This window comes from Carassius gibelio, chromosome B19 (assembly GCF_023724105.1).
Source record: "Carassius gibelio isolate Cgi1373 ecotype wild population from Czech Republic chromosome B19, carGib1.2-hapl.c, whole genome shotgun sequence".
Taxonomy (NCBI): Eukaryota; Metazoa; Chordata; class Actinopteri; order Cypriniformes; family Cyprinidae; genus Carassius; species Carassius gibelio.
In genome coordinates, this window is record NC_068414.1 from 23343399 (window position 1) to 23357199 (window position 13801).

A 13801-nucleotide genomic window follows, 5' to 3' on the forward strand; every position below is an offset into this window, starting at 1 on the left:
GTTTGCTTTTCAGTTTGACCTCTTAATGCTTAATGCTCTAAATGCAAACTTAGGTCATGTAAGGTGAGGAATTCATGAGGAACTATTCATTCAGTGGTCACCAAAAAGGAAGTTTAAAAAATAGTTTGTGCAAAAAGTACAACTATATACTATGATTAATAAATTAAATGCTATGAAATATTTATGTTTCTTTGAACAATCACTTAGTTTTCAAAGAAAACTTTGGTTTCATTGCCTGATGTTGTGTGTGTGGCCATAAATATGCATGTTGGTTAATTTCCTCTCGGCAGTATTTCATCTATTTGTAGTCTTGTGTTCATGATGCATCAGAATGTGATCTATCCTTTTGAAAATAATTTAACATAAAGACTGAAATACCCTCTGAATTTGAGAAATCATTCAAATCAGCCTAAGATAATAACAAAAACATCATCAAGTTCTCGGAGAGTATACAGGAAGCCCTGACCACCACACAGGAACTCACATGTTCATGTGTGTGTTCATCAGTAACAGGGTGGATTTATGTGTCAGTTTCTGAGTGTTTCAGCTCGATTGTGTCAGTGTGAAAGAGACCAAGAGAAAGATGTCTGGAACACGCATCCTCTGCTGCCATGTCACCACTGCGACCATCTCATTTGCTGTCTTATATCTGGTAACAACTTCATGCAAACATATACAACCACATACCGGCGCTGTATACAATGTGTTTATATAGTTACAGTTAGAGTCTTTACTGCCTTCCTGTTCCAATCCACTCTTGGTAATCGTTTGTTAGCATAACATATCAGACTTTCATACTTTCTAGAGTAAATATTTTAAGGTTTTGTACTCAAGACAGCACACCCATTTTGTTACTGTTTCTTGTGCATCCACTTAATGGAGAAGTTTGTGCATTTACAGGAAGCTGGCGCCATTTAGAAGTCAGTCAGTGAGGCACAGATTGAGATTCAATATTGACTGTTCTTTCTGACACAATGTTAGACAGCTCACTTAAACCCCACTGTGAGCATCATCAGTTTAGGAATAAATAAGTTTACAGGAAACACTCTGTCTACCGGACTGTATTTAAGCTTCCATAGAATATCTTGGTGAGGTTATGTTATGTCATTTACGGGTTTTTCTGAATGAACTGCTGTTCTTGTGTAACTTGTTCTGTTGGTGTTGGCTCTGAGAAGAGAGACCAAACACACTAGCTGCCAGAATATGCACACACTGAGACACACATTTACCTTTATGAATTCACTCCGTCACATTCATTTAATCTGTACCCTCTGTGTGTGTGTGTGTGTGTGTGTGTGTGTGTGTGTGTGCACGTCTCTCTAGATTGCTAATGTGCTGAAATTGGTGAACATCATTCTAATGGTTTCATTGGACAAAGAGGCATTTTCTGTCCCCTATCATGACTCAAAGATCACCAGGGGCCAGCGTGTCTGTGAGTTCACTTCATTCAGATATTAAAAAGAGAAGTTTAAGATACATTTTTCTTATGAATTTCATAGTAGGTTTTGTCCCATGTTGAGTTCACATGATCAGTATCAAAAATGCATTTCAGAAATCTAAGTGGTTTAATATATTTAAATATTTAAATGACATTTTGAATTGCAGATTGTCATTGACCTCAGACTTTAGGTCCCCACTGGATATTATATATTTTGTAGGACAGAAAAATCTTAAATTATTTTATTTGACACATTATGTAGTTGTGTAGGGATGCCGATCATGGTTGCAAAATAAGTGACTGGGTTAATCAGAACTTCGATGGGTGTCACCTATTCTCTGTTAAATGCATAGATGCATCTTTAAAAATGGAGAGTAAAAAAACACTTTTCTTATCTCATCACAAATTAGACGGTTCACTTTTGACATGTATAATTGGCTGTAGTGTGTTTGTTTAAAAAAGTGATGGATCATGATGACAGCTTTGTTGTGAACCGTTCTGCCCAGCCGAGGCTTTTCCCCAGTTCTTAGTCTACAGACAGATCCCGCTTTGTGCTTTAATGGTCAGCTGCTAAAGAATGGCTGACAACCCAGTCAAAACCTCAGACACGAATTTCCCTTCAGTCACCCATTCTCTGTTTCGGGGGCATTTTTGTTTAATTGAAAAACCAGCTGATGCAAGTAAAGCTTTAAAGCAAAGCAAACTACAATAGTTGCCAGACTGTTTAGCTTCTTCATTTCATATCTAGTTGCAGCCTAGTCACATCTAACCAATCACAACACATTTAGTAGTTCGAGAGGCGGGCCTTCATCAAACCTGGAACTAATTGAGCCGTTTGTGCCAGGCTTGGGGGAAAGGTATTTTAATAATGTAAATTATGTGAAAAATAGGGCATTTTTCGAACCGCCAAGCATGAGAGCATGTTCTAGTACCCCCAAAACAAGGAGCATAATAGGACCTCTTTAAATATGTATAAAAGTCATTTAGCACAAGATAAAAAAACATCAAAATAACAGTAGTTGATAAAGAAATAATTGAAAGCCATTTAAATTCTCTCTCTCTTTGTTTGTTTCCAGTTGACTTCAGCACTAACATTCTGACGCTGGTTCTGATGTCGGTCTCTGCTGTGCTGGTCCTGTTCTCTAAACGCAAGGTACTCTGTACACTAACACTCGCAGAAAAATATCTATACTCTAAACAAAAATAAATGGACATGTGGGCGGAAAACACATTAGTCTAAAAAAACATCAGTACAGAAATACATTAATTAAATGTGGTTTATGAGAAAAAGCAGTGATATATCAAAGAATACATACAGCCAAGTACAGTGACCCCTACTCAGAATACATGCTCTGCATTTAACCCATCCAAAGTGCACACACACAGCATTGAACACACAGAGCAGTGGGCAGCCATTTATACTGCAGTGCCCAGGGAGGAGTTGGGGGTTCGGTGCCTTGCTCAAGGGCACCTCAGTCGTGGTATTTCCGGCCCAAGACTCGAACCCACAACCCTAGGGTTAAAAGTTAAACTCTCTAACCACCAAGCCAAGACTTCCCCATAACTGCATTATGCACGGAATTAAAATATCTATATATAGTTAATGTTTCAAATATTTTTATTAACTCTCAATTTTTTTTTTTATATTAAATTAGGTGAATTGCAATTGATAGTTACATACTTAAGCATGATGCAATGATTATAAACCATTTTAGGCTATAGTAAAAAATAAGTATATCTTTTTTTGATTGTTTTGTCAGATGCTTTTTTAAAACCGCAGATTACAAGAACATACTGTGTTAGTTTCATTTTTCCGACCAAACTAGTAAAATACAATGCTAAACCAAATTTAGACAGAAATCAAATTTATATTCAACATTCATCGGTTTGTTTTATTTATTTTATAGGTTTTTATGGTGATTGTTTCATGCATGACACTAAAGATTATTATATCACACTAAATATTAGTTTATAGAATTTACTTACAAAAATATTTCATTTAACTTGGAATAATTATGCCATTATTATACTATGACTCCTGTGCTGTTTGAATGCACACCATATTCAGCACAGAAAACAACTTACTCTAATAAATACTCATTGGGGAGTTTACAAGAACAATGATAAATCTGTGCTACTGAAGATAAATATACATACTTAATTTGTAATGTAACGATCTGTGTGGTGAAACCCTTTAAATAATTCTGGTCTGTTATTTGGTTTATTGGATGTTTATGCATGTTAGCAAGGGTTTAGTGTGCGAGTGTGCACCTTAGATTTTCAACTCTGCAGCCGACACCAATATTTACCCAGCTTCCAGAAAGAGAGCTTGTCTCAATATTTATGAAGGTGGTGAAACACGGAATCCTAGCCTTCTCTCCAAACTACACATTTCAAAACTGATCAGTCTATAACATGGAAAACAAACATACTCCAAATTTCTTCCTTTTTTCCATATGGAGTGTGAAAGTTTGATTGAAATATAATTCAGCACTTGTGTCTCTCTGTATAAGGGCCCGATGTTTGTGCTGCCTTTTGTGCTGATGATGTTTGTGGAGCTGAGTCTGAGTTTTCTGTACCTGTTTGACGGAGCCTGGGGTCTGCCAGGGACCCCCAACTACAAAGACATGCTGCATGTTGTAGTAAGATACATAACATACAAAATGAAATTTTGACTTCATGACAACCGCATGGATATTCAGCTTTCAATTTCAACATAATTCTACCCAATTAATATGTACATGTATGCCTCTAACAGAAGAGTCTGAAGAGAGTCGATCGGTTGAATGAGGAGGAACTTGGCCACTTCACAATGTCGTACTCAGTTCTCTATATGCTGTTCGTTCTGCTGAAGGTATAAATATATGTGTGTATTTCTGTATAATTGCCTTCAAAAGTCTCAAACTACATTGAAAAACTGGGATTCAAAATTATATTTAAACCAGAAAATACGTTTTAGATATATGAAATATATTTGTTTAATTTTTAAAAACTTTTATATATTGAAATATAGGTTTTAAAATATTTTTTATATATTTACTACTTTTATCAATAAACCAATTTTCACTTAATCTTTCAAAAAGAAAAATTCATTAGATCAAATAAGGCAGCATTTATTTGATAGAATTACAGTTAAAAATATATTATTATGAAATTGTTTTGTTCCCTGTTTGTATATTATTGTATTATTTGTGTTATTTGCCAATATTATTATTGTTATTTGCCAGTATTGAGCCACAAGCTCAAGTGGTAGAGCATTGCGTTAGCAGCGCAAGGTTGTGGGTTCGATTCCCAGGCAACACCTTAGATAAAAAATGTTAGCCTGAATGCAATGTAAGTTACTTTGGATAAAAACGTCTGCTAAATGCATTAATTTAATTTAATGATTGTGGCTACCATGATACATTTTTCTTTTAGAACATTATATATTTTTCAGGGGTGTTTTTCAAAAACGAGATTTAAATAAGGAGGAGAAAACAATGGAGTTTGAGACTAACTGTATGTCATGTCCGTGTGCTGAACTCTTTTTATTTAACTATGCCAAGATAAATTCAATTTCATATTCGAGGGCACCTTTAAGTTGTCACTTTTTTGATAAATGTAATGAATCTTTTGTAATTAAAAGCATACATTTCTAAAATATTACTGATCCAATACTTTTGGTAGATATATGAAATGATACATGTAATTGTTCTATAGAGATGAACTCCTGCAAACATGCATGCACCTATATTCACACACAGCGTTGTTTTGGCCGCTGGTTTGATTTGTACATTGTAAAGCTGAATGTAAGGGGGATTTTAGGAATGAATGTATGGAGCCAGTCATAAAGTGTGTTCTGTCCTTGAGAAGGATTTTGGAAAAGGTAGAGGGAAATTAAACTCCCCTCTGGATGGTTTTTGCATATGAGTGTGTGTTCATTTATATGTTTTGAATAATTTGGTGCATTTGGGCTTTATTAGTATACCTGTGTTTTCTGTGTAGGTGTATGTCCTTCATATGTCAATGAGGTGTTTCTATGCCCTGAAAGCAGAAAGGATGGCTGCCGTCAGTGTTGACACTGGAAATACTGTGACAGTGAGTGCATTTATAATGGAGTTTGTTTTAATGCTGTTGTATTTTACATATAAACCTCCAACTCCAAGTCACTGCCCGGTTTTTTGAGTGACTGTTTAAGACAAATAGATCAACTATATGTAGTTATTTAATAATAATAATTTGTCTACTGTTTATAAAACATTTGGATATTTGTTGTGATTTTGACTAACAGGTGAAGCTGCCTTCTTATGATGAGGCTCTCAAGATGAGAACAGAAGACACCCCCCCTTCCTATCAGGAGGCTTAAACTGAATGCATGCTTCAGGCATGAATTTATGATGCAAAATGCAAAAAAAACCCCCCAAAAAAAAACCGTTGGATTTAAACCAACACGCATATTAACATGCATGCAACATAAAAAGACATGGCTATGCTTACATCTATGCTTTTGCAAAATAAATTTTTTTGCAAAATTTTTAATTTATGTGTTTTTGACTATTGTGTCCTTACTGGCAGGCATTCAGTTTAAACCGTAACGTTTCTCTCATGCATCACTGTCATGCTTATCATTTGATCATAAGCCAGAAGCTAGCTCTGGTTATACGATTATGAGATAACTTGAGGTAAATTTGAAGCTGATTGTGTAGGCAAAGACAGGAAATTTAATCCCTGTAATAACCAGTTGATTTGCTTGATATAACTGCATAAAATTCAAACACATAAATCTTCAGTGATACATGACAAAATACATGTAATGTTTTTAAAATATTTGTTAACATATATATAAACTGTTTCATATAATTTAGTTTCCACTTAATTTGGTCAATAGCTACACATTTTTCAAAAATGAATTATAAAGAGCTCAAGTTTTAGTTTCGTTTTTTTCCAGGAGACTTGAGCATGTTAATGTTGTAATGTCACTGGCATACTTCACATGGCTTTTTCAGGCAGGCTGTGGATGGATGGAAGCAGGAGAAACCGTATGTGTTCAGATACCTTAATTGCTGTGTTATGCATTACATGTATATAAAACAAACACACGCACCTCATTTACATAGACAAACAGCAGACTACCGGGGAATTCTTTTCGGAGTGTTTCTGGATACTTCACTAGAAGCTTTAAAGGGTTACTCACCCCTATGTCGTTCCAAACTCATTTGAGAAATAAAAAGGGTTGTTAAGCAAAATGTTTGAGCTAAAAAATGACACTGGATTGTAACCATGGCTGTCGAGCCCAAAATTACAAAAAGTATTAAAGTTTTTTTTATACAATTTGTACAGGGCGTTTCATGTCTTTTGAAGGCATACTATAGCTTTTTGAAAGGAACTGGCTGAAATTTAGGTTTCTTAACAGCTATGGTCACCATTTATTTTTTATTAAATTTTAAAATATATTTAAATATTTTAAATATTAATATTTTAATTTTTATTTAAAATATCTCCTTTCATGTTGCATAGAAGTAATATATTGCAGGTTTAAAAAGGGGTCTGCCAGTGACTTGACAAGTGACAGAGAATAATATATTAATTCTTTAACTATTTTGTACTGGCATGTGAAAGTGTGGCATACACCTCTAATAGAAATGCTGTATCACGCTCAGTGTAATACACTTTTGTCTCAAGCACAGACTCAGACACAGGCCTACATGTGCTCACATGGATACTCGCATTTCCCGACACTGCATGGTGCATATAGAAGAAAAACACAGACGTACACGTACACATAGTCAGAACAGAGCCGTCTGTGTTGGATCAGGCACGGAGGCTTCCCACATAATTCCTGTGCATAAATTCCTGCGTGTGTGAAATTAATTTTTAGAGGAAAAGTGCCCAGAAAAGACAGATTCATCTTCATGTTTATTTGAGTTCAACCCCAAGCTAGAGACCCCTCCTAGGGCTCCAAATGAACTCGGTTTCCCTTACACAAACATATACACAGATCAAGGTGTGTTTGTCTTTCCTACCCAAACTCTAGGTTTTTCGGGGCAGGTATCCCCCTCCCCCCAGAAAAGTCTGTTCACCTTAGGGAGAAGAATTTGAAGGCGGCGTCTAGAAGCTTAAGTGTGTATCTGTGAATATGTGTTTTGTTGATAACCTGCACATTTCTCTGTCTGTGAATCAGTCTGTCTCTGGTAGTCGAGCAGGTCATTAGGAATCACGTCGCATTACAGTATGACATTGCCGGGGTTTGTGATGCTGCTATGCATCCTGGGAGCTCAAGCCACCATGGATCCGAGAAATGCTGCTGCTATGGGTAAGAAAACAGCGTGCATCATTAACACAGATCCATCAATATCATGAATTTATCACTGGGTACTAATAACCCAGTAACAACTGTAATAATGTTGTGTTTTTGAATATGTTATGAAGGGCAAATGTCATCCGAATAAAAATGAGTCTGGCTGCTTCAGTGTAGTTGTGTCCTTTGCAGAAAAGGCTCTGAAATGGATGCTGGTTAGTGTTGGTTGACCTGCATGCTAAATAACTATAACTACAAAAGAATGCAGGTCAACCAGCATAGTATTTTTTCTGTAGCTGGTTTAAAAGGTGAGTCCACCAAAAAATACAAATTTTATCATTTACTCCATTCATGTTGTTCCAAAACAGTATGAATTACTTTCAAGTTGTTCCAAAGCTGTATTAGTTACTTTCTTCTGCTGAACACAAATGAAGATGTGGCTAGAGAAGTCAAAGGCAACCAGCAACTTTTTAGTTACAAAAATTCTTCAGAATTCTTTGACCACATCTTCTTTTGTGTTCAGCAGAAGAAAGTAACTAATACAGGTTTGGAACAACTTGAAAGTAAGTAAATGATGACAGAACAGACAGTTATCACATAATTTTTATTTAGAATCATCATATTTGCCATTTTTTTATTTTTATTTAACACAATAGTTTGGATGATAGAGATTAATGTTAAGCAAATATGTGACCTAAAAAAGCATGCACGGAGAAGCCAAAATTTTCTTCATCTAACATTTTTCTTCATATTATTACAATTATTTCATTAAGTTATCTTGTGCAAAATATAATTTTCTGTGTTCTTAAGCTACGCTTAGAGAATCTTTAATTAAATTGTTAGTTTCATTTGCATTGATATATGTGTTAAAAATACCAGAGGAACTTCAGTATAGTGGGTAATTAAAGTTATGTTTCCAATGGTTGTACATAACTTGTATGTCCTTTAGAAAAATGACTTTTTAAGGTTTCAAATGTCATTGCATTTGTACACAAAGAGGCCCTGTACTGCACAAGAGTATATGTGTGTGTGTGTGTGCATACCTGAGGGTGAATGTATAATCAATGGAAGTTATTATGAGAAGGACCAACACTGTACATTTATTGGAATACCCGCAGACTGCAGCCTTGCTTTTCACTCTCACGTTTTTTCCTTCAACCCAATATGTAAAATACTGTTTAAAAGTTTTGGGTGAGGAAGATTTTTTGTTCTTTTGAAAGATATTTATAATTTAATCATAAGTGATAGTAAAGACATTTATAATGTTATAAAAAGATTCCCATTTCAAATAAATGCTGTTCTTTTAAACATTACATTTCATTCTGAAAAAAAAAAATCATGTGACACTGATTGAAAACCTTGATTAATAGCTCATATAAAAACAACTTTTTCATCACAGGAATAAAATACAATTAAAACAATATTTCACAATATTACAGTTTTTTGAGCACTGGTGAGCAAAGAGACTTCTCTCCTCCTTATATTCACACATATTAACACCTCTTCATTCATTCACTCTTTCCAGCTGCAGGCTTGTGTAACACCAAGCCCACTGATGTGGTGTTCATCATCGACAGCTCTCGAAGTGTCCGCCCCGCAGAGTTCGAACAGGTCAAGGTCTTCATGGCCAAAGTGATTGACGGTTTGAACGTCGGGCCTGATGCTACTCGCGTGGGCGTTGTAAACTACGCCAGTCAAGTCAAGAACGAGGTCTCTCTGAAGTCCCACAAAACCAAAGCAGCGCTCGTCAAAGCTGTGTCTAAGATCGAGCCACTGTCCACCGGTACCATGACCGGCCTCGCCATCCAGTTTGCCATGAACGTGGCCTTCAGTGAAGCCGAGGGAGCACGCAAATCCCCTGACATCAGCAAGGTCAGAGTCCAAACAATCCCATAAAACCACCATATTGGCATCAATAACAATGTTAAGCCTCTTCTTTGGCAACATGCGTGTTGCGCTGTGTCATCCACAATGGCTACATTGGGGAACATATGAATTTACAATAATGTGAGCAAATCAGCAGTTTTAGACCATTTCAGTAAAATATGTCATTAATAAACATTCACAGGTGGCCATTATTGTGACCGATGGCAGACCTCAGGACAACATCCAAAACACTGCAGCAAGGGCGCGAGAGGCCGGCATTGAGATATTCGCCATTGGAGTGGGTCGCGTGGACATGACCACACTCAGACAGATGGCCAGCGAGACTCTCGAGGATCACGTGGACTACGTGGAGAGCTACAGCATGATTGAGAAGCTCACCAAGAAGTTCCAGGAGGCCTTCTGTGGTAAGAGGAAGGAGGAGGGTGAGAGGAAGAAAGGGGAGGGAAAAGAGGTCTGTAGACGGTCCTCACCGTGGCTGCTGATATTAAAGGTGTATAAACAACAGAGGGCATGAGTAGCCATAGGGCATGTTATGATTAATCTCACCTCCAGGTGTAGATCTCCACCTTGTGCTTGAAGCTCCACCGGAGGAGGAAGTAAAAGCATGTGTAGCCACTGATGTGATTGTAGTCACTGCAGTGCAGTGGTTCTCAGCTTGCTGATATTACAGACATTTCAAAACTTAAAAGGTTGAGAACCAATGCAGTAGAAAGTCTGGATCAGAGCAACAGCCGCCTGAGACAAACAACACTGAGACTAATACCTAAACTTTTATTTTTCTGCAGGTCTCAGGTGTCTGGGTCTCTGACATATTTCTGTGTGTTTTAAAGATTTGCTGTTCATTTGCAGTGCAGCGGATTGTTAAAACGCATTGATTTTCTTGAGTTCCCACTTCACATAGAGTAATTCTCTCCTTGCTAACCTTTCCTTCCCCTACCCGGTGTGTGTATGTGTGTTACATTCATGGTAGAGAATGTGTCGGACCTATGCATGTCAGGCGATCATGACTGTGAGCACATTTGCATCAGCACAACCGGATCTTTCAAGTGTGCCTGCAGAGACGGATTTACACTCCAGGGCGACGGCCGATCATGCAGCGGTGAGTATGTACGAATGTTGGGTAAGTGTCAAAGGCGTGAGCAAATGACTTCACAGGCATTTGCAGTTTTTGATGTACTGTATTTAAAACCTCTGCTTTAAAGATGAATCAGATTCTTAATGACCAAGAGAAATGTTGTTTTTCACAGCCTACTAACCAAACAGCAAAATAAGCAAACTACTGTCATGTGACTAAATGACTTACTGATAATTTAACATCAAGCGTCCCACAAGGATTTTAAGCTTTTTAACCCTAAAATGACACATTTTCAAGACTGCTTTATATTTATTTACAGACCTGTTTATGGATTGTAAGCAAAGAATAATGTAATGTTACTTAAAAAAAAAAAAACTTAATTAAATAATTGGCTTTCATATTCCGTTATACTGTAGCAAAAATCACATTACATGTTAACTTTGAAAGCCCTAATAATTAATTTTGCATTTCTCTCTCAAATTTTTTGTTGACCCCCAGAATCCTCCTGGGGGTTCCTGGACCCTAGTTTGTAAACTCATGAGTTACCACAAACATCCTCTGTCTCTCTTATCCCAGCTTGCAGTAACGCGGCCACAGATGTGGTCTTCTTGATCGACGGCTCCAAGAGTGTGAGACCAGAGAACTTCGAGCTGGTCAAGAAATGGATCAACCTGATCATCGACAAACTGGACGTGTCAGAGACAAACACCCATGTGGGACTGGTGCAGTATTCCAGCACTGTGAAGCAGGAGTTCCCTCTGGGACGCTACAACAACAAAAAGGCCCTGAAAGAAGCAGTGAAAAAGATGGACTATATGGAGAGGGGAACCATGACTGGCCTGGCCATCAGTTTCCTGGTTGATACCAGCTTTACTCCTAACCAGGGCGCCAGACCCGGAGTGCCAAAGGTCGGTATTGTCTTCACTGATGGCAGGTCACAAGACTACATTGGAGAAGCTGCCAAGAAAGCCAAGGAGAATGGTTAGGAAAAAAACACACACAGAAATGCAATGCAAAAAGCTATGTGTATGAGTTGTGAGTATTTTACAGTGCGCTTTGTCTGTGCTGTAGGCTTTAAGATGTATGCGGTGGGCGTTGGTAATGCTATTGAAGACGAGCTGAAAATAATCGCCTCTGAACCTGTCACTGACCATTACTTCTACACGGCAGACTTCAAATCTATTAACCAAATTGTCAAGAAGCTGCAAATCAATGTTTGTCAAGGTAAATAAAATCAAGATGAATATGTTCCTTTAAACTATATACCTTTAAACTAGCATTTTATGAACTAAATGTGTTTTTTTCTCTTGTTACCTGCAGTGGAAGATCCCTGTGAATGTAAGTCCATTGTCAAGTTCCAGAAAAAGGTGGAGGAGGCATTACAGGCGTTAACAAAGAAATATATCCTTTCCTAACCAGAACATAGTGGTTCAGGTTAACATTCTACTACACAAATTCCTATTGTGCTCTATATTCAATATAGACAATAATGTAAAAACAAATGTAAAGAAATTAGGGTGTATACAATATAATGGTACCATACTGGTTAACAGCTGATTTTTAGTGAGTTTAATTAATAGATATATATATAAGCCATCATAAGTGGTTAGGATGCTACTATTGCATTATTTCCTTGACAGCAGCATCACTGGAAGCTGTGACGAAAAGGATCGCTGCCCTGGAGAACAAGATTGTTTGAGAAAGCACCAACATCTAATGCTCACACTGCCATTCTTTTCTTTTTTTTGTAAAAAACACCACCTGTGACCTTTGACCCTAATGCTTATGTTCCTCTCCTCCACTTCAATTCTTTTCTGCTCCTCTGCATTCATCACTATTGTCCATGGGGATGGAGCACTGATTGTGATGATGACCATGGTTTACCTGACCAAGCTTGCTCTGAATTATGGTCACTAATCAATACAATTCAAGGTGTCGATTTTCAAACAGCCATCCCCTCTAACAAAACCCTGTGTGCGTTGAGTAAAAATATTCCTGCGAAGGTCTTCACATATAACCTGGACAATAAAGTCTTCCCTATGCGGAGGTGGTGTGTAAATTAAATACAGAGAAGGTTTCATTCTGTCTTTGCTCTTTTTCATTCTACCTTTCTCAAACCCATTCTCCCAGATTTTGCCCTGAAAATATTATTTTATATGGAATATATATATATATATATATATATATATATATATATATATATATATATATATATATATATATATAATGGTTATTTAATGTAAGATTGGACTTGAAATAAATGTGTGAATGCTTGATAATTTTCTCAGATAAAACACACACAAAAGCAGACACAGCACACACACACGTAACTCACAGGCAAACATTCACAGACTCGGCAAGTGCTAAACACATCGCTTGTGATGATTCAATAAAATCCTATTTTGTGTCTGTGTCTCTGTTTGTTGTGTCCTTGTTTTTGTGTGTTGAACAGATGTTCATTATGCTTAATTTCTCTTTAATGCAAGGTTACATAAGAGAAAATGTTAAGTGTAATTATTAGGAGCCCCAGGTACAGAAGGATGTATAGTGTAAGTGTAAGCAGCTGTAGTTATATAACATCAGCAGTAATGAAAAAGTGAATGAGGCTTTCTCTCATCAGCTATAGAGCCTTTTCTATTACACTTCATGATCCTTTCTTCTTTAGGACCCAATTTTTATGTTGTATACAGCATACTTGTAATTTTATGTTGGATAGTAAACCCATAATTTTTATTTATAGTTGAGGATTTTTTTTTAACATTACTTTTAGTTTGCTCACGGTTTCTGAGGCTAAGCAAACTGACCTACCATGGTTTCCAGCTAGCTAGGTGTTAATCTACTGAACAACAACTATTTCTAGTTTGACCGCTTTAAAATGGCAAAACAACGGAAGTAGCGAGAGATCTTTTCTTTTGTATTGTGATGTAAATGGATTATATTATAAAAAAGAAAAATGAAGTAGGAGGACTTGGTTCTGTTGAAGTAAGAACTGAATGCTTGCTTGCATTTGACTGTAAAATGGCAGGGTTTAATAAGAAATGTTACATGCATTGATGAATTGTTCACAATAAGATCATTATTATGCATTTAGAAAATATATAAGTGAATTTTAATTTCTTGCTGA

General features: G+C 36.8%; 2 protein-coding genes across 3 annotated transcripts; both read left to right on the plus strand.

Moving 5' to 3' along the window:
• The first annotated feature begins 483 nt into the window (after positions 1 to 483).
• On the plus strand, positions 484 to 5933 carry LOC127979338 (uncharacterized). Its single transcript, XM_052584710.1, has 7 exons — positions 484 to 652; positions 1324 to 1432; positions 2515 to 2591; positions 3952 to 4080; positions 4197 to 4292; positions 5423 to 5515; positions 5709 to 5933. Exons 1-7 carry the CDS (start codon positions 584 to 586, stop codon positions 5781 to 5783), a joined length of 648 nt encoding a protein of 215 aa, XP_052440670.1. The 5' UTR covers positions 484 to 583; the 3' UTR covers positions 5784 to 5933.
• Positions 5934 to 6750: 817 nt separating this feature from the next.
• Positions 6751 to 12832, plus strand: LOC127979335 (cartilage matrix protein-like). 2 transcript variants are annotated; one of them, XM_052584707.1, is made up of 8 exons: positions 6761 to 7730; positions 9241 to 9587; positions 9784 to 10006; positions 10573 to 10701; positions 11254 to 11658; positions 11749 to 11901; positions 11998 to 12078; positions 12327 to 12832. In XM_052584707.1, the coding sequence occupies exons 1-8, from the start codon at positions 7649 to 7651 to the stop codon at positions 12374 to 12376; spliced, it is 1470 nt and encodes a 489-aa protein (XP_052440667.1). In that variant the 5' UTR covers positions 6761 to 7648; the 3' UTR covers positions 12377 to 12832. The 2 variants fall into 2 exon arrangements, with proteins under 2 accessions (XP_052440668.1, XP_052440667.1); XM_052584708.1 differs by lacking the exon at positions 10573 to 10701 and having other exon boundaries at positions 6751 to 7730.
• The last annotated feature ends 969 nt before the right edge of the window (positions 12833 to 13801 follow it).

Excerpts from the sequence above, each read along its gene's own strand:
- LOC127979338 (XM_052584710.1), top strand. The coding sequence starts at position 584 with ATGTCTGGAACACGCATCCTCTGCTGCCATGTCACCACTGCGACCATC. Across the intron at positions 653-1,323 it reads CATTTGCTGTCTTATATCTG|ATTGCTAATGTGCTGAAATT; the intron begins GTAACAACTTCA and ends ACGTCTCTCTAG. Across the intron at positions 1,433-2,514 it reads CACCAGGGGCCAGCGTGTCT|TTGACTTCAGCACTAACATT; the intron begins GTGAGTTCACTT and ends GTTTGTTTCCAG.
- LOC127979335 (XM_052584707.1), top strand. The coding sequence starts at position 7,649 with ATGACATTGCCGGGGTTTGTGATGCTGCTATGCATCCTGGGAGCTCAA. Across the intron at positions 9,588-9,783 it reads AATCCCCTGACATCAGCAAG|GTGGCCATTATTGTGACCGA; the intron begins GTCAGAGTCCAA and ends AAACATTCACAG. Across the intron at positions 11,659-11,748 it reads CAAGAAAGCCAAGGAGAATG|GCTTTAAGATGTATGCGGTG; the intron begins GTTAGGAAAAAA and ends TCTGTGCTGTAG.